Source organism: Psammomys obesus, unplaced genomic scaffold (assembly GCF_907164565.1).
Source record: "Psammomys obesus unplaced genomic scaffold, mPsaObe1.curated_primary_1811, whole genome shotgun sequence".
Taxonomy (NCBI): Eukaryota; Metazoa; Chordata; class Mammalia; order Rodentia; family Muridae; genus Psammomys; species Psammomys obesus.
In genome coordinates this window covers 14,909,166-14,932,947 of record NW_026596101.1, presented here as the reverse complement: position 1 = coordinate 14,932,947, position 23,782 = coordinate 14,909,166, and the positions used below count along the sequence as shown (strand labels likewise).

Genomic DNA, 23,782 nt, shown 5'->3' with positions numbered 1-23,782 from the left:
CCTGCCTCTGCCTACAAAGCAGGACTGAGCTCTCTAAAGCCATGTCTGTGAAGCTGTCTAGGATGTGAAGCAACTGTGGGGAATAAATGGCTTTTTCGCACTAGCTGACACCTGGTGAGGCGTTTGTTGGTTTGTTTGTTTTTCTTTAATACTTCAGTGGACATCTGTGACCAACTTCTGGGGATCTACGATAACACACTTCCCAGTTTGGTAGGTCTGAGACTCTTAAGCTTCTAACAGGGTCTCAAGTCAAGACACTGTACAACTTCAGCTCAGCACCCTTGGTCTATTAAGCTGCGTGTGACTTGGTATTTGTCACACAGATACTCTTGCTGTCCAAGGGTGCCCTAAAAAGAGAGGCCTGGAAAGCTCAGTACTCAACAAAAACTCCTCTATCCTGAATCCCAACCCTGGGGAAACAAACAAGCAAAACTCTCAGAATATCCTTGCAGGATCTGAGAAACAGCCTAATGGTTAAACAGGCAGTTTCCCCCCAAACTGGTCAGGTAATACATATTCCGCCTTTGTTTTGGTTAAGTATCTTTGTTTTTAGTGGGCCACAGGGTTTAGGCTTACAATACTCATGCTTACAATTGTGAGAAATAGTAAGTTGCATATGAAAATATGCAAATGAGCACAACTCTCACCCAACAAACTATTTACACAATTATGCAGGGGGACTGAATTTGGCTGGTGGCTCAAACAGTACAGATCTTTGTGATACATCACTTAACTACCTAACATGGCAGCTTGTAGGAGCAACAAACGCAAAGGCAGTATTTGACCATGCAGTTATCTCTCAGACATGCTTTAATGGAAAGAATGATGGTGTTAGGGGCTTTTCTCGGTGCTTTAAATCAAAAGAAATATAAAACAACGTGATTTACAAGAAACAAAAAAATTTAGTGTGAAAGTATTATTCACAAAAGTGGAAACTTTAATTTACTGCTGAAATTTCTGATTCACTGGACCTCTAAATGTCACTGTGAGAATATGCAAAGTTAAAGATTCCTGCGTCCACAACAGTTCTGAAACCAAACTTCTAGAATGTTAGCAATTCAGCCAAGAGCTCTAACATTTCTTCATCAACCAAAATTTGTTTGTTAACTTTTTTCTTTTCTCGTTTTCTCGTTTTCTTTCTTTCTTTCTTTCTTTTTTTTTCTTTGCTCAAAAGGGGGGAAGAAAATTAAAACATTAGGGAAGTCTCATGTCCAAGTTCCATGCTGTTCACACGTATCAGGGACCACAAACAAATGTTTCAGAAATATAGATAGATATACAGCACAGGGCCACAAATCAAAAAGAGAGACAGAGAATCAGTCAGTCCAAAACACAAGAGCCAACCAGAAGCCTTCAGGGCTGCCAGCTTCAAAATACAGAAAATGCAACTGGAATACACAGGAAGTGAGCCTGAAAACATAGAAATTATTAACATGGGAAGGTTAGACCTCACAGCAAAGTGAGGCCCGCAGTGTGGGCCACCTGTGTCAGAGAACATGGTGGCCACAGAGCAAGCAGAGGCCACACAACCACAATCTTCGCAGAGCTGAGAGAAAACTCTTTAACTAAAGGCTTTAAGGAAGCCTTGCAACCAATGTTGAGCAGAGCTGTGAATCAGAGAAATACTTGTTATGAAACATTTACTAATGGCTGAACTGAAGTCAAAAAGCTGAGAAGGATCGGGGGAGGGGAGAACATTCCTAATTTGGACTGCAGAAGGCAGCTGAAATAGAAGAAAGACCACATGATGTGTTCAGCGAGGACACACAAGATTTACAAGGCAGGGCAGAACGTGAGGGGGGTTCCTGTGAAGGACACAGGCCTGCTTGCATTTGTCTGTGTGCATTTCCTGCAGGGGATTTTTTTTTTTAACCCTCGTGTACTATTTCAGACCATAAGTGATTTATATCTTATGAATCTCACCTCCCTTCATAAAAGATAAAAATACTTAGAAACTATTTTTATTCATAGAAAAATAAATAGGAAACTTGTTTTCTTTTAAATGTTGCAATCTGCACACAATCACAGTTTAAAATTCATGTTTGGTTGAGATGCAATTAAATTTAAATATTCTCTTAGGGACAGTGGTTTTTAATTTTACTGAAGTATTCGCTTCTATATTGAATGGAAAAAAACTTTAAAGTCAGACTTGAATATTCATCTTGGCTATGGCACGAATCAGTCATATAACTGTAGAGCTGTCATTTCATTTCAGTAACCCAGCTTCCTCGTCTGTAAAATGGGGTGACAGTCCCCACTGCATTCCAAGCAGTCCTTCGAATAAAACGAGACATCACTCCATACGCAGGAGTCTGGCAGCAACAGGCAGCAAGAAGAAACTGACTTAATGTGCCTTTCCTTCCCTGGTGCACCATAATATAATGTGATATTTAGAATTTTAATTCAGGCAATTACTTAAGTAGTAATTGCTATTTGTATTTACATAGCTGCTTTGATCCAAGAAGCTCAAAGGGCTTACTAAATTTAGCATTTTAATAAATGTTTCATTTGCATTCTGTTGATTCTGTTTACCCACACCAAAACTTGGAATTTCCTGGAGAGAGACGGTCCACAAGTACAGTGAACAAGGTTATGTCTTCATGTGTGCAGGCCTCCTCGGTCCCACTTCCGTCTGTCTACCAAGAGGTTATGACTCCACAGGGGCAATGCTTGAGCCAGAGGGCTTGAACACACCTGCTTCTTCCTGCGTCTCTCCCTGAGCTCTGGGCACGCTCAGCTTGATCCCACCGTGCTCCTCCGAGGCACTGACAACAGGGGTGTTTATTGCACCGGCGGCTTTATATATAATCAGCACAATAAACATTATTAAATTGTCAGGAGGGACCCAAGGCGGGAAGCGTGGCACCCGCACTGAATCCTAACGATGCCGACCGTCCACGACAGGATCTTAACAAGCCTTGATCTGAGTGTTGGCATCCGCCTCACAAATCACATGGGCCGATCCTCCCCACACGCCTCTGAATACTGATGGTGGTCTCCGCCCTGCGCAACAGGGAAGTGGGTTCCTATTGGCAATCTTTACCAAAGTGTGTTTCTTCCCTTCTCTACACTCAAGGGTTTACCCTGAATGATTTAATTATAATTTTCCTTGTGTAAGACAAATTAAAGAGGAGAGTAGGAGTGTCGTGCCAAGCACATTATTTATCTCCTTAACAGATTGCAGCTCACCAAACCCCAGAGCTACTGCGGCGGCGGCTGCTCAGAGAAGCAGCAAAGCGCACGGGGCAAGAGCGGGAAGACGGAGGTTTCCAAATGGCGTGGAGATATGTGAGCCAGGTAAGAGCCTTATATACATCCTGCAACTTTCCAAACAAAAACGATCCTCTCTATTTCTCTCTCCAACCAGTTTTTCACACACAACACTCCTAGATTTTTTCAGGAAAAAAAAAATCTCCCTAAAGGCTGCTAAGTGAGGATAGAGTTTGCCAGGCTGGATTACTTGCGCATGGTGGCAAGGCCTCTTGCTTGCTCCGTTTACTGCTCTCGAGGGTGGAGGGAAAAGGGTTTTCCCTGGCGATCAAGGGGGAACTAGTAAGGATACGAATTTCCCAGATGCCCTAGAGAGAGAAGGAGAAAAGATTTTCATGGCAGAATGGAGAACTCCTGAGGAGCTTTCCTGACGGGTCAGTGTGCAAGTGAGAACATGCTTCGGTAGTGACAACAGTCCTCCCCACTGTATTTCTTCTCCTTTGCTACCCTTTTCTACTCTGGAAAGTGGCTGCCACCTATGGGATTTAGAAATACCCCATAACAAGGGGCTGAGGGTAGTGGGAGACTGCTTGCCTAGTATATCCCCAGCACTGCCGACAAACCAACCAACCAACAAACCAAGAAACAAAAGAGTATCCATCCCGATAAGGTAAACCCATGCTAGTGCTCATTTTTAAGTACCTGTATCAATACAAAAGTGGCTAAGAGATTATTGACTGTTGAATGATCAATTCTGCAAGCTTAAAGCCACTGAGCCATCTTTAACCTGAGGTATTATAATCAGTTCAGAAGCTGCTGGGAGAAGGTGGGACTTTCCCTTTGTAGCTAAGCTCCTGCTTGACATGTACAAGGCCTTGCACTCACCACAGATCAAAGCAAAGTGCCTTCACTAGAGCTTTCTCTGAATCCAGCCACACTGGCAATGCAGCAGATAATATACAATGGGACAATCAAGTGAGTCACTAACATCATATAATTTCCTAGTCCCCTCCTCTCTGCGTGTGTAACAAAAAAAAAAAAAAAAAAAAAAAAAAAAAAAAAAAAAAAAAAAAGAAAAAAGAAAAAAATGCAGCCTGTTCTCACATCCAGATTCAGGCTGGTGGAAATCTCAATTCTCTTCTGATCCACAGTCTAATTTTAGTGTGAGATTAAATGCAACATTTGTGCAGACAAATAAGGACCATAAAAAAAAAAAATCAAACAAACTTCGTCTCCAGGAATTAGACTGTGTCTTAGATCCACTTTCTCTCAAACATGTCTTAAGACACAAAAAGGCCTATTCTTCCCCGGCTTGCTTCCTTGCTGTTCTATCACCAGACTGCAGATACATAACCTTTTAGGATGAAACTGAGCACAGTGCATCTAAACAAGAAGAGTTTTCTGTGTCACAGAAAATCTGTGCAGTCTCCATAGCGGCCGACAAGATTGCAACAAATACCTTAAGTGCATCAGTCGGCATTTTTCAGGGCACGGCCTCCTGCTCTGCCTATGGATAAAGATGTAATTCAATCACTCTGCAGCAAATGGACATCATCAACCCCGGGACAGGGAAAGCCAGTACCACAAAGAACAGCAGCCTAGACTCTCCTTTAAAGCCATCTAAGGTTTGCTACTTGGAAATTAAAAAAAGAAAAGTAATAAAGACATTATAATAGATTCCAAGGCAAGATTGAAAACTGATTTCCAGGTGCAAGTATCCTTCACCACTGGAAAGCTGGAAACACAGGACTGTGTTTGGCCCAGGCTCCAAGCTGATCCTTCCTGTTCACCATCCTATTCTTCAACTCCTTCCAGACCACTAAGTTTAAAGCATCTTTCAGTTCTTTCCGTTTCTACCAGAGACATTCCAAGGAAATCATCGAGGAATCTTGCAGTTATTAGCTATGACATATGTGTTACCCTCGTCTCTGAAAATCTCTCATAGTTTTTAAGCTCAAATCTGATACACATATATAGGTGTATGAGTATGTTTGCCGCTCAGGGGAGGAACATACTGAGACTTGCACAACATCACTGCGTGCACCTATGAAGGCCTAAACGGTACAGACTGTGCATCTCGGCTGTGTGTGCACGGCTGTGTGGCTGTGGTGTAGCCAGCTACCTACTGCTCCTACAGACTTGATGCGGCGGTCAAAATAACCCAGTAGCAAACCAAGCACAAGAAAAACATAACGCAACCAAGGGAGGAGGGGAAGCCGCAAGCACATGATGTAGGAGGTTGCTTCCACAGTGACACGGTGAAACGTTTTCATGTGGGGAGGGGTACCAACGGGGGTTACATCCTAAACTAACAGCAGTTACACAGAGCAGTACAGTAGGCATGTCAACTGGCGGCATTACCACTGTCGAGGGCTGCGGCCCATTCGTAACTGGATGTGCTGTACTTCTATACAAACAACTGGGGTACGGCCTCCATCTATTCAGTATGACGACTACGCGGCGCTGCGCAGTTAGGCAGAATTGTGCGTTTTATTTCAGACAGTATTTCTCTAATATGGCTTTTCCACCGTGTCTTTCGCACTTACAAACAAAATCCAGAATTGGCTTTGGCCTGATAAATATTTTGCTCTAACAAATTCTTGGTAAGCCTTCTTGCCCTCTATATCTGCAAGCTCTATATGTAGCATATATAGGAGAGAGGAAAAAATGTGGTCCCTTTGAGGAACATTATATATCCCATTTCTGAAGTGTATTTCAACACTGGCAATATGGCTTCTGGGTAGAGCAGCATGAACAAACAGCTTCAGTTCTTTAGGACTTTAAGCTAACACGATGCAGTCGGGAGCTTAAAGACAGTCCAAGCTTTAACTACCATTCATCAAAAGCTCAGGGCACTGAAAATATAACACATTAACTTATAAACGGGAACGCGGCAGCTGGGACAGTGCTAACCCAAGGGCCATCAGGAGAAAGTGTGCTGTGGTCCAGCTCACCACCATTTAAATTTTTCCTTAGTGTCAGTGCTAAAACGGCCCCATGCTTCCCTCTGGGACCTAAGATGAAGAACATGGGTTCCCTGGCCTTTAAGGGAGAGCAGTGCAGACTAGCATTAAGTGCTGTGCTTCCTCAATCCAGGACTTGGAATTGCCCACACGCATGGCATTCAGTTAGCATGGAGTGAGCTCCTGGCAGGGCACAAGGTTGGCCTGGAAGCCTTGAGGGCCAACCCTTCCAACAAGGAACTACTAGACTTCTGCCAGCGCTCCTGAGGTGGATACGGATCTAAGAAGGCGCTAACTCCATGTTGAAAAGGTGAAAATAATTAGATGCTTCACACTCAAGCCACAGCGAATACATTCTGAAGGACTCGTGTGTGCATCCAAGCCCCACGAATGCAATTAGGTTTCTCAGAGACACAAAAGTGGGTAAGGCCACTGGCCCCTTCCAGGTGGAAGCCACCCAGCTCTGACCACAGGCAGGGGCGGGCATGCTCCTACCTTTCCCTCTTGGGAGTGTGGACTGACAGCTGTCCATTGGTAGAGGCGTGCGGGTTCATGATTAGGGAGGTCTTGGAAGGCGCCGAGGACGAGACGCACGTGCTGGCCAGGTCTAGGCTACTGTGGTTGCTGCCTGTACCCTCCTCCGAGGCGTGGGCACTTGTCACTTCTTTCCAGAGCTGCTGCAGTTCCGTTGGAATCATGCCTGAGACAAACAAATTGGATAATCAAATCAATTAACGGCTAATTCCGTCCTCTTCAAACAGTAATTAAATCAAAGAGTCGGTAAACAAAGCCTAGGGTTAGGGGGGCTTTCGGGTGTTCACACCCTCTTTTCTCCCCCTCCCTGCAAAGGCAGATACGGCAGTGATGGCATGAGGGCATCCTCCCTCCAAGCGGCCACCGAAGTCCCCTCTTGACACAGAGCAACTTGGAAAGGAGGCAGAGCACAGCTATTCGGCAACAGTATGACTCCCACCATCCAAAGGCTGTTTCTCAGTTCCAGGAGCAGAGGAGAGACACGCTAGCTTATTCCTAGGCACAAAGGAGGCCTCAAAATAAGTTTGTTCAACTATAGTCCCATGACAAAATGAACCACAAAATGAGTAATTTTTGTGCTTAACTCTTAGATGATGACAAATAGCTTTGTTATTAAATATAGTTTTTATTAATCACTTTTAGACATAAATTATGAATTCATACCGTCTTCCTGAAATGCTTCTCAACTTTTAACAGTCAAATTGATTATACTATGATTATTTCATTAACACACCTATCTTCCTCATTAATTTTGGTTTCTAGTACCACATGCTTAATTGATGGATGTGTCTACCGCAGACTGTGTAACTTTTTATACAAGTAACACTATTATTACTGTCATTTCTGAGATCAATGCTAATGAGCCATTGCAGAATGAAAATGGAAAGGAGAATATGCTTAGAGTAACAAAGTTCTCTTGTTTGTCTGAATGGAGTCGAAATGGACAGGGGTCTTCAAATAAAATACTTGTTGACCCTTATTTGCTCTAAGATGAGACAGAATCAGCGTGTTAACCGCACCACTGTCTCCTTTGTCTCTTTGTCCTACCAGCTAAGCTTGTATAGGCCAGACTTCCCAGATTCTAGTTCAATCTATACTTTGGGGCACGCATTCCCAGGAGAGACAGGCTGTGAACTGCACCTAAGAACAGCAGAAGACACAGCTTCCTCTGAGGGAAGAAAGGCAACGCACACCCTGAACATCGCGAGGCAACTCCACCTTGGAACTGCATGTCTGGACTGCAGTTCATTGTCTCAATCAACTGGAGCCCAGCTCTCCTAGAAGGCCAGCCATTTTCTGGTTAGATAGCAACAGCCGAAACAGGCATGTTTCTTACCAAACCAAAACGTACTGGATTGAAAAAAAAAAAAAAAAAAAGGCTGTGTGCATTATATTCATTTGAAACACATAATAATAATAATAAAAAAAAGGCAAGGTCTAAATTTAATTTATTTTTGTCATTTAGAATACAATGGCTAGATAATCATCTCAACGTGATCAGCCAAACATCTTTACTTTGCTAAACTGTTAAAGATTTTAATTATGCTAGCATTGGAGAGCACTGGTCTAATGAGGCGATGGACTCCAGAGAATCCGAGTGGTTAAGAACTGTGAAATGAGTCTGATAGGATTTTTTTATATTCACCGTGGATCGTTTGCATATCAAAGAGGAGTAAATTATTGCACAGCAGACCAATAACCTTCCCCGCCTTTCTAAGAGGAGCAGTAACAAAAACAGTTGGTCTCTTCTAGCAGTGCTCCGGGAAAATGTTCAAATGCTCAAGTATTTGCAATTAATATATATTATAAAGGAAGCACCAAATAATACACTGAGTGGTCAGAGATCCTTCAAATGCATCCTTGTCAGCTGAGTGGGCTTCCTTTTTCCTTCATAAAAATCAAATGCCAATTATATTTTGATGGATTTTGTCCCAAATGAGCATTTAGTTATTAGGCATATTCAATTATTCCTTGTCCCCAGAAATCAAACCTTGAGGCAAATTAAACAAAGGGAAAGGTCACGAAACAATCCTGGGTCCGGTTTTGTTGCATCTGAGCTATTATTTTCAAACACCTTTCAAAGTGACAGGCAGGATGTGCCTATAGCTAGCAGGTCTGCCACTGTGACCCACACACTGACAACCACCATAAACAAAGCTGACCCTCCGACCACGGTTTACTCATCTGAAACAACGGGGAACAGGATGGTCTGTGGATGGTGGGTGCATTGATATGAAGGCATATAAGCCAAAAACCTGTTTTTATTTTCCAGTTGAATAAGCACAGGAAAAGAAATAGCCACCTATTTCTCAACAAAGACTAATTGATTTCTGGGTCAAATGCAAGGGAAAGAACATGGGTCTACCAACAGCTGCCTTCACATCTTTTCTTCTTCTGAGAAAGGCAAGACTCAGAAGAGGCTGTTCCAAAAGGAAAGCACTCCTCTGGCAAATTAAGACCAAAACAAATGTGTTCACCACTTGTTACAGCTGCTCAGTGCACTGGTGAAGACTCTGGTTTGCTTTTATTCCAGTAGGTTAGGAAATCAGGTTCACCGTTCACAAGGACCAAACAGAAAGAGGGACTGACTCAGAAAGTGACAACAGGTGCGTTAGGGCTAAATGTCAATGTGATCATTAGGCTTAGAAGCACTCTCAATAGACTAAAGGCAGAGGTGGTCGACTCAACTCCTCCTTGTTAGTTCACTGCTGTTCAGTGACTGCTAGCCACCCCAGAAGGCCTACACCTCATGACAGAGGTAAGACGGACAAGCAGCCAAGGTGGTGACCCATCAGACTACATGGATGTTCCATTTTCAGAAACCGCATGTTTCTTCCAGAACAGCATAGTAAGAGGATAAAGTTAGACAAATCCATTAATTGGTATACAACCAGGTATGTAGAGTTTACATTTTAAATAATTAAAAGGTTCAAGTAACAGAAATAAGATATTTCTGCATGAAACTATTAGTTAAAGAAAATCAAATAATAAGTAAAATTGGGTGAGAACAGATAGGCTTATTATGGCCAACAGAGAGAAGGCGCTAGAGCAAGAGTTCTCAACCTATGGGTCACGACCCCTTTGGGGCAGCCTAAGATTATCTGCATATCAGCTATTTACGTTATGATTCATAACAGTGGCAAAATTACAGTTATGAAGCAGTAACGAAAATAATTTTATGGTTGGGGCTCACCACAACATGAGGAACTGTATTAAGAAGGGGTTGCAGCATTAGGAAGGCTGAGAGTGATTGTTCTAGAACAATCCCAAAAGAAAACAGTCTACGAATAAAATCTCCAGGAGGGAAGGGGACTTTAAAATACCACTTATTATCCCTCTACTATCAGATTTACACACAGGTTTAAAGTAACAAAGCGGGGCCATGAACGAGCTGCAGAAGAATCCTGATAGTTTTATTATGGAGTAGGCATTGCCAGCACTTTCAAACACCCCCAATCATTGTCTCTCACCATGTTTCTTTTCTTTCTTTTTTTTTTTTTTTTCTTTTCTTCTTCTGTATCTACTCTCCCCCAACCCCCCGCCCCTGCCCTGGGACAACCTGCCCCTTCATTATAAAAGAAAATGCAGGCACAGGTTTAAAAAATGTATGTTGTGGGGACAGTTGACAGATTACTGGTCGTGGAACTCAATTTTACAACCCCAGGTATCACTGGCTCCAAGACAAACAGTTGATCAACCTTTTTTTGTCCTTGTACATCCATACCCAGGTGACCATGTTCAAGCAAGCAGAAAGTTGATTTAAACCTCATAATGACATCAGTTTTAAGCCATCATCTCTCGGATAAAAAAGAATTGTGTTGTAGTTCAACGTGACTGAATGCTCTTGAGACACTTTGCAGGGGAGGCTGGGGAGCCCAGAGTGTGAGCTCCTGTTTCACGAGAGATAGCAAGGGCTGTGGCCCACTTTACGCCCAGCGCCTAGTGCCAGCAACACCGGCGTTTACATTCATGCCATCTTGGATGCACATACAGACACCTCTCAGTCTTTACACAGCCTTCACCCTAATGCTGCAGGCGCTAATAGTTACAGCAGACTGCTAAGCATATCAATCAATGCCATGACTGGTGAATTGCCGACAGTGTCTCTGATGGGTTACTGTGGAGATTACACTGCATGCACCACCACACTCATTTCTTCCACATCACACATGCGCTTGTCTTGTCACTGCCCAATTGCCCTCTTTTGGACAGCTTAACCGATGTACTGTAACAATGAACCTTAGTGAGCAAACTTAATAATAGTACAGGAGCGGTGGGAAAGGCTGAGAGCGAGTGAAGCTTGAGTCCAGTGGGTGTGTCAGAGCAGCCTGCCACTGTTCCAACAATAAACCATAGGGTGTAATTAATGCAGGTTATAACATTATGCAAGCACAAAAAATGCATTAGCCAAAGTGTCCTTCCTTTGCCCTGTGCTCAGTCCTCACTGCTTCCCACTGGACAGCCATGGAGGAGATGCCTCTCAGATACCAAACAGCTGGGCAGACAAGACAAGGGCAGGTGGGAGGGCAGGAGGAAGTGAAAGGAAGAAAGAGCGGGAGGTCTTAGCATTAAAAGTAAAGAAAACAACAACAAAACCCACCACAGACAGATGTTGGGTGTGGCTGACTCCGGAGACAAAACCTAAACAGACACACCTCACTGGTTCCATGCAGCACCGGAAGTTTCTAGACGAATGACTACCTCTTCTGAAGCACAAAGGAGATCCATCATTCTCACCCTGCTTCAGGAGGCAACTGAATCCATCCAAAACTCAGGGAGCTGTAGCTACCATCCATCCAATGGCGCGCACAGGCCCACTACAGCAGGAAGGATCGCTGGCCTTAAGGAAGTGGGGTGAGTCTGCAGTACCACGTGTAGCCTGTCTCTGTGTCTGTGGGATCCCACTGTGGATACCAGGGTGCACGGATGCTCACATCCCACATACAAAAAGGTACGAGAGAAACCGGGTGTTGTGGTACACAGCTAAAAATCTCAGCTGTTGTTCAGGGGACTGAGATAAGAGTTGGAGGCCAGCTTTGGGTTACAAAATGAGAGAGTCTGTCTGGAAAGAAGAGAGAGAGAGAAAGAAAGAGAGAGAGAGAGAGGGGCAAAGAGAAAGGAAGGGAGGAAGAAAGGAAAAGAGAGGTGCTTAAAGGAACCCATGAATATCCTACTGAAATTTAAATCAGTCCTACATTACCTATGGCACTTAAGACTATGTGACTATAGTTAACTGCTATTACGGAGTACTGCTGGTGGAGTAACGAGAAAAATCACCTTTCCCCGTTCAGCACAGTGTTGCCTTTTTTCCTGCTTTCAGTGTGGACTGCACAGGCACGGAAAGACGGGTGTTCGGGACAAAGGAACTGGCCTTAAACGTAAGTCATGGCCCTCCTCCTAATGCCCCTTCCCCCTCCCCTTTTCAGTCCTGAGTAAATCAGAGCTGTTTACACCCACAAGGTCTCCTAAGAACACCTAGAGATTCCCTTTGCCTCTGACAGCAGCAGCTTTTCAAAAAAAAATCTACTACGCATGGATACTTTTCAGAGCTGGGGAGACAGCTCGTTGGTTAAAGGCACTGGCTGGTCTCCCAAAGTACTCAGATTGGATTCCCAGCACCCGAGTGGCAGCTCACAACCATCTGTAACCCCAGTTCTGTAGGGCTTGACGCCCTCTTCTGGCCTCCACGAGCACTGCATGCACATGGTACACAATGGGAAAACACCCACACACAAAAATAAATAATTTCACAAAACCACCGAAAATACTTGATGTCTTTTCAAGGAATCAAAGTTTATAAAAAAATAAATTCAAAAAAAAAAAAAAAAAAAAAAGTAAAAAGAAACAGAAATAAAATAAAAAAGATCCCACTGATTCTTAGAAATCGGATTATTTCAACATCCATCCTGGTAATAAAAACTGATAGTATGCCTAAGTAATTAAAAAAAAAAATGGTGCTAGGGAGCTGAAGGAATGTCTTTGCAATTAAGAGCACTGGCTGCTCCTCCAAAGGACCTGGGCTTAATTCCTTGCACCTACATGGCAACTCACAAGTGTTTGTAACCCCAACTCCAGAGGATATGTATGACACCTTCTTCTGGCCTTTACAGGCATCAGGCACACACATAATGCATAGCCATACATGTAGGAAAAACACCCATACGAATAAAAATACAGTAATAAAGTTTTGAGGCACTCAGCATCATGGCACAAACCTAAACCCTGGGACTTAGGATGATTCTGGAGTTCTAGATTAGCCTGAACTAAATCGGAGACCTTATCGGAGAGGGAGAGAGGAAGAAAAGGCGAGAGGGATGGAAGAAGGGAGGGGAGGGAGGGAGAAAAGAAGGTATACGCGCAGAGACAGAGACAAGAGAAGAAAAGAACTTCCCATGTTGTAAAACATGCTGTAACATGATTACATAGTATGTTTCAAGAACATCGAAACCAAAATGCCAAAGGACTGCCCTGAAACATTCAGTGAATGCACTGATATTTGATTTCCTTTTTCCCAACACTGTGATACAGCCCATTCCTGCAAGCATTCCCGGACTCTTCTCCTGACTTCAACAGGCTCTGCAAGGGCCCATCCGATTTGTTGTTTATTTGCCTAATGTCTCTCTGCGCATGTTTCAGGTGGGCAATTTCCTGCATCCCAAGCAGGCAGCAATCAAGAGACACCCCATCCCCTCTGCCCACCCTCTCTATGGAGCTGGTTCCCATGTAATCCAGCGCAACGAGTATAGATTCGTACCTTGAGCAAGGGGTTGGAGGGGAAGGGCAGGCTGCCCCGGCTGAATTGTTAGAAGGCCTTGACGCTGCAGAGACAGGAGGTGCTGCTGTTGCAGCTGCTGCATCTGGAGAAGCTGCTGCTGGAAAGCCAACTGCTGGGTAGCCACCTGCTGCTGCTGCAAGAAAACAATGAGGGGCAGAAATGAGATGGCCGGTTCCCAGTGATGGTTCAAAGTGTACGTGTTTCAAAAGTCCCGGAGGACTGCCACCTCAGTTTGGTGGTGGGCTCAATGTCAAGGTTTAAAAGGGGAATAGCGTGCCATTCCTGAAGACAGGCTGAGGGGGAGGGGGGGGCCTGTGTTAACTCTTATGTTGACCACCCACCCCTACCCCGGCCGAGGAAAAGGATTCCTTTGACAAGCCTGCTTTCCGAACAATAGGAAAAGCCTGAGTTCTGTAGTCAAGACATGAACTTTTGAGACTCTGAAATCTGTAATTATTCACACTGGAAAGGAGACTGCATCCTTCTAGAGGGACTTGAACCCTGAACCCTTGAGGTGTAAAAGAACAAGGTGCCTCCCTCCCTGCCTGAACCAGCATGGGCCTTTAACTACTGTTTATCACTTCTGACATAAATAAATGAGAAAAAATCAGACCTTTGAAGAAGAAAAACTTCATCTAATATTGTTAATTAGCCATGACAAACGATGAAATAACACTGTAAATCTTTCATAGAAACAGCCACTAGATTTTAATTACACACATTCATAATTTAGCAAACAACAGTGTACTCCACCATGAGTGCTTAATGCAAGCGGGACTCTCCAGGCTTTAAATCCTTAGGCTGGTTTGAATTTCCACTTCCAGTTGTCCAGTGTCTCCCGCCCGCTTTGTTCTTGAAAAGGAGGGGCTTTATGATATGATAAATATCTCTGTTGACTGGACAGCGACAGGAGGAAAACTTTTGTTGTGTAAAACATCAATACAGCATTCCTGTGTTTAGCAGGCTTCGTTCGCCCCAGCCAAAAAAAATTAATGTAGATTTCCTCAGTAATTATCTGAGTGATAGAAAGATAATACGGTGCAGGAATACAATAAATAGAAGGAAATTATCTAATATCCTTAATCTGCGAGGATTCATATCGAGGTGGAGGTCTTGGCTACGTTATGGCGAACAATTAGAAAGGAAAAATTAACCCTTTCCAAACTGAGTCCCACCCCCTCTGCCCCCAAAAACAATCTTTAAGGAACACACAAGAACTCTTCTTAATTTGGAACACTATTCCAAAGGTCAGCGACACTTCTGCAATGAGATGATGACCCAGTGTTTTTAGAGCCTGCCTTCTCTGCTTAATAACAATACTTTACAAACAACTGCATTCACTTAACCTAACCTATGACCTTGATCTGATATGGCCATAAAATGGTGTGTAAACCAAGACCTTCTGATGCAAAGTTCAAAGGAAGAGAAAAATGGTGGTTTCCTTTTGGCCTCCATGTAGTTTATTTTACAGTTATAAAAAAAAAAAAAAAAGCCATCATCCTTATATTAGTAACCAATTTCAGACTTACCACCACGCCACTGAGAAAGTTAATTGAGTTTCACTCCAAAAAACAAATTCTATACCACTAACAACAAAAATTTAAATAAATTTAAATGAAAAGCCAGTACTTTCATTTTAAGAACAGCATGCAGAAAATGATCCAATTGTTTTCACCCCTTCCCAAGTTACCACATTAATGTGAAACCCAGTGATAGTTATATTCGTGTCAAAAGGATTTTTTCACTTCTTCAACAGATATTAACTCATGACATTAAAGAAGGGGGACAGGGACACAGTCAAAGACGGGGGAATTAGCCACTGTTGAGGTCAAATACAAAGGGGTGATGGAGGTGGGGAGGGTGCTTCCTGTCTTACTGTAAGTGAGTGTTTAAAAACTGTGTATTTATATGAAATGACTGATGCCTTTTTCTGTTGTCTGTGGCCATCCCTAGGAAAGTGCCCATGAAAGCTGTCCACGTTTGAAAAGCCAGGATATAAAAGTATACAAGGCCCATTGTCCAAAGAAGAATTTAAAAGCAACACTGGTTGCCAAAGTGTGCTCCCCACCCAGTTACCAAACACAGGATACGAGTCCGTTTGTTTACTTCTCACAGTTGAATGCATACAAAAAAGGTCCCTGCGCAGTCCCCCGACAGGTCAGCAGTCAGTGTTAAAATGCTCAAATGCCCTGATAAACCTTTCGTTTCGGGTCCCCTCCCTAGAGCTGCAGTCAAAGGTCTGTTTTCCTTTCTTTGGCTACTCCCTACTGCCTAACATAAACTGTCATAACCGCCCAGGACAAACGGCCCTTTTAAAACAATCAGCTCTGCCACCTCACCACACAGGATGGCAACCCCCACCCCCATGCACACCCAGATTGATTTTAAAATGAATTCTGTCATCTACTTTTGCAACCACCCTGAGTCCAGGATCCAGGAGCTGTTCCTTCCACGGCTGTGCTGGGCTATATCCCTGACAGCATCAGCAAGCGCCTATCTCTAAAGGAGCACCTTGGGTCTGGTTCAATGTGACGTGAAACTTCCACAAGGGGGTATCAAAAACGACTTTAGGAAGAAAGACAGCAAATGCAATGTGCCCTGGCCATGAGGCCAAAGATGACCAAAAAAGAAAAAGGGGGGAAGGGGAGGACAAGAGAGGGAGTACCTGACTGTAGAAAATGAGGCACTAATGACAGCTCACTCGGCAAAGGAACACACTTGCTCCATCTGCCGATGTCTACGTTCAAACAAGCCTCGTCAAAATTATCACCACCGGGCCACACCACACAGCGGCCACCACGTGACTCTTTCACCATAGCACAGAAGGACCATCGGCTGCTTGATGATTTCGGGACATGAACCCTTGATATCCCAGAGAAGCAGGATCTCCTAACTACTGGGTAACAGCCCAGTCACACGAGGAGCACACAGGGAAACCTAAGGGCACTGGTCTGACTCCACTTTGCCTGCTTCCTTCTCGGTCTATTGAGGTCACTTATCTCCTGGGTCACCAAGCCTTGGGCCAGAGCAAGCCCAGAGTCCTCAAGATGAAAGAACAAAACAAAACAAACAAACAAACAAACAAAGCCACCACGGTGCTTTAACCCTCAGTGCCTGTGGACACAGCATACTCGTTTCACGGTCACTCTCTGCCCAAACCCAGATGTCACTATCGTGCTTCCCGACAACAGCACATTGGAAACTCTTCTGCCGGGGGAACTTCCCCCACTCCATCTCTTTCTGGGGCCCTCAGAGCTCATCTGAACTTTCATGTCTTCCCAGCACGCGGATATGCTTTCCAAACTCTTGTCTACAAGACCAAACAAGAGGTTAATAAGAAGTGGCAACGGGAAGGAAGAACACAGCCCCTGGTAACTGATAAGAGTGACAGTGGCGGCCCTTTCTAGTGTGTCTTCAAATATAGAGTTAAAGATCTTTAAAAAACTAAATTTTGATGCCTTTGAAAAGAAAGAAGCACAAAATAACAACAGGGGGTTATTGCCTGCAAGCCACGGGGGAGAAACTCCATAATTCTTCTTCTCCCTTTTGAAGGCTGTGAGAAATCTGATTCAAAAAAGCAACAGCAGACGGGGAAACCTCTTGAGGCTGTAACCATTTCCTGTGATCATGCATAATGCGCTTCAAAAGTGGGTTTTTACCAATTCTGTTGATCAATTGCACCCTCCTTCATAGCCCTTCTTTTTTCTGCTGTGTTTACATCTGATGTGACTCAATGACAAGCACTGTCTGAGACTGTGAAACAGGCCTGTCATGTTGATTTATGGGCGCATCAAACCCCAACTTGTCCAAACTGAAGCTCGCAGTTCATTAATTAGAGAGTTGTGACTTTGAAGTCAGCTTTCAGACTGTGGTTTTTAACATTTGGCTTAATTTATATGCTCTTGAATGTGGATCTCTAAGGGAAAAAACTGAAATTCCCTCCTTGTCTTTGAACTTCTTTTGACCGCACAATAATCATTTCTTTGTCCAGAGTGATGCCTGCAATCCTAGAGTCATTAAGGCGCATTGAACTGCCACTGATGAGTAAGCCCCGCTGAATTAGAAAAACAGCCAGGAAAACAAAGCTGAGAGCCTTCTGCGGGGTGATATCTCACAATTACATGCCTTCCCTCCCCGTGCCATTTCCATTTTAATTACTGTTAGTCCTTTAGATTTACATTTTAGACACTTTTTAATCTGTTCCCTTTTTTATTAGAGCAGCTCCCGGTAGCGAGCCACTGTCCTTAAGGTTGTGTCAGCATTTTCATTAATATGCCTCCTCCCCTTTACCCCAAAACTGCCCCTGCTCCGAAGGGGGTTTACAGGCGGCCTGCGAAACAGGACTCCGGGTGGGGAAACTTGGCAGAGCATGGAAAGCATACCCAATTGGTGTAAAGGGAGGAGCCGGCATGGGGAGAGAGGTCTGGGTGCCTCCTGTGCGTAAAAGCAGCACATCCATACCCATGGGAGGAACACGGATGTGGAGTCAGTCACCTGGCCAGACTCCCTCCGCGAGAGCAAAAGTGGCTAACTGTGCAAGGCTATCAGAGATGCCAAGACAGAGGGCAGCATCCTGTCTGTGGGATTGTGTATTTTGTTGCAGTAAGGAGAGACACTTAGGCAAAAAGCTTTGAGCCACTGTGATAATGTGGAAGGGTGGGGGATATCCTAACACTTCGGCAGCGTGGGCTCCCCCTGGGCTCCCAGAAGTGACAGCACCCTCGGGTTCATGGCAGCATATAGGAGGTGACACGGGAGCCCCTGGGAAGGGCTCACAGTGTATAGGTTCACAAGTGTCACCTGCTTGGGCAGAGCGGCCAAGTGCAATAAATCATAAAAGCTACAAAGAACTAGGACACAGAAATAAACATAGCTTGGTGGTTTGGGGGCTCTTTTGTTGTTTGCTTTGTTTGTTTTGTTTTCCACCGTTAAGTACAAAAGACCCAAGCCACAGTCCCCTACCTTTAACTCATGCTATATAATGCATACATTAGGCAATTAGGACATGCTCAACCTGCAAGAGGTTAAATGAAGATAGGGATGTTTAATCATCTTCTAAATGCCTTGTCTGCTTGCCTGACCTCACAAGAAGTGAGTGCGCCAATGGAAAAGGCCACTGCCACCTGCCCAAAAGACGGAGTTCATAACACAAGCAAACAAACTAATAATTGTATGATGGAAAAAATGAAGTGTGCACCCACTTCCAATATTGACCCTCCCCAGCCCAGCTGCATGCTGGTCCTCAGCTGTATCACAGGAACCCAGAACTCGGCTCATGGTGCTGTTCCCACAGAGGTACACTGCTGTGGTAATGTGAAGTAAGGGATCGAGGCATCGGAGCACAAGCAGGACAATAACTCTTGGTCTGAAAGCTGAGAACCCACAGAGTCAGCTGAGTTGGGCAATCATTTAAAAGATGAATGACAGTTTCATAGCCACTAGATAGTCCCCTGAGATCTGTGGTTGGAAAGGAGAATATGCATCATCGGTACCTCTTTCGGCTGTTTTCCAGCATGTTGCTGTTGGAGAAGTTGAAGCTGCAACTGTTCCTGTTGTTTTTTATAAAATTCTTGAAGCTGCTGCTACAAGAGAGAGAGGAGGGGACGGTAAGTAACTGAATACCGCAACCGACTGTCCCTCTCCATGCCATGCACAAACTGTGATTTGAAAAATAGCATCCTTTTATCTGGAATGCCCTGACCTTTTACTTTGAAACCCGACAATAAATTCCACGCACACTGACGATTCTTGGCATTAAGGCCTGAGAAGTAATCTCAAAAATGAACTGATGAAAAACATACCATTTTCTACACAAATTAATTAAAATAAGGCAAGGGATGACCTTTGATTGTACAACAAAGCTGAGATGCCCTTGCAGGGTCTACTTAGTCTCTAGTTTGGGCTTTCTAAATTATGGGAGGAGGGGCAAGGAAGGTCCCAGATTTGGATGCTTCCACCGTGTAGGGAACTTCCTGAGTCCTATCCTTACCATTATATGGTAGTGATTTCTATCCCTGTAGCACCTACCCTTATCAGTTGGGCGTAGGTTGCTTCTTAAGTCTGAGAATTCTGTCCCCAAGACACAAGGCCAGCCACAAGTTTATCTGAGCATCAGCACGTGTATGAAAAGTAAACTCTGTGCTTTGAGGTTGATGAACTCCGAAATGCTTCTTTACATGCCCAAGAAAAAAAATTCTTTAAAGGTAAGCATTGGAGTTGAAATGGGACTTCAAGAGCTGTCTGCATAAACTTGCTTCCAATGTGTACCTCCTGCTGCTTTGACTCATGTCACCTCGAAGCCTCCTGGCTTACCAAATAAAAGAGTGAAAAGCCATGTAAGCCTGAGAGATCTTTTTCCACCAAGTCCAATTATGGCCCTAACCGCAGGGCATGGGGCGGTCTCCAGACCTGAGGCCTGGGACCTGTGACATCGGTCCACTCCTTCATGGGTACGGATGCCACCCTTATCACTCGGGGTCCAGGTAGCCAGTCATGTTCATTCTTCAACAGGGAAAGCAAGTGTGTGGGTGGAGGGGCACTGGGACCCGAGCTATGGGCGGGCGGGAGGAGGACAGTTACCTGTTGAAGCATGAGGGCCTGCTGCTGCTGGAGGAGAACCTGGAGCTGCTGGGGGCTCAGCACTTGCTGCTGGAGGATCTGCTGCATTTGTTGAGGAGTGATAACCTGAGGTGTCATCATAGCCACTGACACGGGAACCTAGAACATTAATGAAGGGTAAGCAGGGAGCCAGCAAGCCTCACACCCTCGGCCTCCCAGGTTCAGCCTGCTTCAAGGGTTGACCAACTTCCCATGCAGGATGTACTTGTGGTAAAGAGATCCATCCACAGATCCTATGTGAAGCCCCATGCAATTATCATTATTAATTTTATAGTGATGTTGTTGCTAGGTATCAAATCCAGGGCATCACATATGCTGGGCAAGTCAAGAAACATAAAAGAAAATCGTGCAGCCAGGATGGGCTCTACACAACCTTACAAGCAGAGAAGGAAGACCTTAACAAATGTTATCAGGATTAGGGACAGATCCATCCTTGTCCTTATTAATATCATCTCTCTAGTCAAAACGAGCTGTAAGAAGTTAGCCTGCACTTTAATTTTGTTTTAGGGAGGAAATTAAGGAGGAACAAACAACTTTGCAGCCACAGTTAGCATGACCCACTTCGCTTGTGGACAGTGATTTTCAGAATCTTTAAGGATGCTTAGCTTTGCAGGTGGCAGAACCTTAGACACATCTTCTGAACTTAAAACACAGACCCTTCCTAGGATGCCTTTTACCCTTCCTTATTCACAAAGCGTACAGATGTCTCAATTCTTTCATATTACGTGTGATACTGGTAAAAGCCGCTTTCCATGACATTTCAGTGACAAACAGCTACAGTGATGAACTTGATAGCATTTCGTATTTGCAACTGTTAACACGTTTCTGCACGGGCATCTTTGCAAGGAACCTGCACACTGTATCTGAAAGGATGATGTCTTGTTCAGATAAAACACTGACATTAAAATGACAGGCTGTCTTGGCCAAGGTTACACAAATTGTATTCAAGCGGATACCTAATGACAATGCTACGAATTCTTCGAGCCTTCTAGAATGTAATTTAGCTATTCAAAATAATCACCGCACTTGTGTTTAATTTTCAGGCTACATGAGAACCATTTTGTCAGTCCCTGTACTCCAAGAAGACTACTTCATGAAAAATCACCCCCCCATAAAAAGAAAAGAAAGAAAAAGAAAAAAAAACACAGAAATGCAATAAAAGAAAAGAGCTGAATGTCTTCTAAGAGTAATATTTAAGCATCTTACCCTTCTTTGGTTTTAAAGCAAATATGATAGCCAAGAAGCTAGAGGCTGCAAAGGATATATACTTTGTTTAAAAGGGTCTGCTGTCATCTCATGTATTACAATAAAAGGTAATAACATGTTTTGCACTTTGCCTGTGTGCCACTTCTTAAAAAAAAAAAAAAAATCTTGCAGACAATAGCTGATCAAAAGATAAAAGAATTAAAAAAAATCTTTCAGGGGAACAGTAAGCAAAAGAGAGAAACGGAGTGTTAATTTTATGTAACATAATGTCTTAATATGCAGTTTATCTTGACTTTTTCACATGACTTGCCCTGTCATTTGCATAGCGAGCTCTCGTTCCTAATTTCACACTCATTATGCACTGATGTCCCGATTTCTCGGCATCACTAATTTTGATGAACTAAAAATGGTTCCTGAAGGTCAGATTCACGTCCAGTGAGCATTCTCCCCTGTTGTGGTAGCGTGTTGTGTGTTGAGGGTAAGTTGGGGGAGGTTCGTGTGTGAACTTCATGTGTTTAGAAAACACAAGCTAGAACACTCAAAAAATTTCATTAACCCAACTCGGGGAGGTCATCCGTGAATTCTTCCTAGTGCAGTGGTCTTTTAAGTGTAGATGTAGTTACACTGTAATTTAAAACAGATGGGTATGTCTGAATATTTTTATATGCAAAAAGGGACAGATGTATATGAATGGATAAATTATCCCTTTAAAAAGATAATTCACAGCATGAAATATCACCAATGATTGGAACACTGAACTTGCGTGCAGTCTAGGGCAAACGCCAAGAAGACATTATCAAAACATCTAACCATCTACGCATTAATTCCAATTAGTCGACTTTGTCTTCATCCAGAAGAAACTTTCTGAATTTTAAAACATGCACTGGGTGCCAGTTGCTATCTTCGGAGCTCCTGAAGCCAACATACCACAATAGAAGTTTACTATTCCTTGAGAGTCACACAGCCATACAGGAGGCTTGCTGAAGCAAACAAAGGAGCCATGTTTCAGATTTCTTTTTCTCTCTGCATTTCTTGGATGACGTACAACACAAATACTCATGCGCCAAATGTCTAATGGCGATGGACAGGAAAACACACAGGAACAGGGTGGTGTAATATCTGAACTGACGATGAACACAAACCTAACAGAGCCATGGCAGAGAAACAGTGCAGAAACAATCGCCTCCTCCTTTTCCCCCTCCTTTTAAGAGGTCTGGAGCCCCCGTGTTAGGAAGGGACACCAGCAAATTTCAGGCGACAGATGAGAGAAACACTACAGGGGTCACACAGATGCATGAATGTAACATCTCTTCCAATTAGATAAAGAGTGTCTTCTACATTATGTAGAAGTGTATACATTATGCTTTAATAAAGGTGATTTAAGCCATTGTAGGCAATGTGTTCCTTACTGGAGTTTGTTTTTAAAGAAATCATATACTTCCAAAGCCTTTTATTTTTAAGCATGGTAAAAATGTGTCTTTTTAGGACAGAAACACCACAGTCCCTTAACTGTCAATAAAATAATAATAATTAATTAATTAATAAAGGGTGACCATGGAAAGACTGACAGGTGCAGGTAATTTTAAGTCCTTGCAGAGAGCCAGTGGTTTCCAGCTCCTTTTCCCACAGTTACTTCTTTATTGTTGGCAGCCAAGCTGCAGAACAGGAGAATGAACTTGACTCTCTCCTGCTTGTTCCCTTTGGACACTTTGATGGAGGGTCTGATGAGTAATAAAACGCTTCAAGCAGCAGGCGCAGCCCGGCCAGGGACAGGCACAAGAAGCCTGAGTAACCCTTCCAACTAGTGGAGCGGTCTCCGAGTAATCAGAAGTGGGCCATTATGTCCTGATGGCTTGAACTTTGCTTTTACTGTTTGAAACCACAGTTTCACACCAGTTAGCTCCAGCCGCCAGAGTGGGCAAGGGAGCTCCATATAATAAATGCGGTAAAACAAGATTCTAGTTGCCCATTCCCCCTTAAGTTCCTGTTCCCCTATTAGGACAAGAGGTTGTAGCAAGTTTTCAGAAAACTACCCCAGTGGACCAGAAACCACAGAGGGATAGAAAAGAAACAAGGGGGGGGGGGGGAAATGGAGCACAATTTAAGGTTTTAAATACTTAAGAATTATGGCCTCTATATCTACTCCCTAATTCCCAGCGTCCAGCTTTCCCATGTAGATAGTCCCCGCTAATACCAGGAATCAAAGGGCATGCAGTACCAGCGAGGGGCTATTACAGCCCACACTTTATTACCCATTACTACTGAGGTCATTAACGGCAAGAGTGATTGTCACAGCCCTCACCTATTGATCACTGTAACTGCTATCATTTAATCCCGTGTTGAATGTCTGGAAAGCGGCTAAAGGCACACGGGAGAGAGTGGTTTAGCATTGAGAAATATGGCCAAAGCTTAGAAATTACACTTTGATTCATAAAATCCAGCCAGTGGTTTAAATCAATAGTATTTAAAACAGTCA

General features: G+C 43.7%; 1 protein-coding gene across 12 annotated transcripts in view; it reads right to left on the bottom strand.

The window, feature by feature from the left end:
• The window catches only part of Foxp1 (forkhead box P1), a 382,214-nt gene that overhangs the window by 70,590 nt on the left and 287,842 nt on the right, over window positions 1-23,782 (bottom strand). For 8 of the 12 annotated variants that reach the window (XR_008722666.1, XM_055628587.1, XM_055628591.1 and 5 more), the window contains 4 exons: window positions 20,062-20,199; window positions 18,975-19,064; window positions 13,462-13,615; window positions 6,669-6,873 (listed from right to left, as the gene is read on the bottom strand). Coding sequence is in view for 11 of the 12 variants with exons in the window: in XM_055628587.1 (XP_055484562.1) it covers window positions 6,669-6,873; window positions 13,462-13,615; window positions 18,975-19,064; window positions 20,062-20,199 (587 nt within the window). In the remaining variant the exon portion in view is untranslated. The remainder of the gene's footprint in view (window positions 1-6,668; window positions 6,874-13,461; window positions 13,616-18,974; window positions 19,065-20,061; window positions 20,200-23,782) is intronic. The other 4 variants (XM_055628592.1, XM_055628594.1, XM_055628593.1 and 1 more) reach the window with 3 other exon arrangements.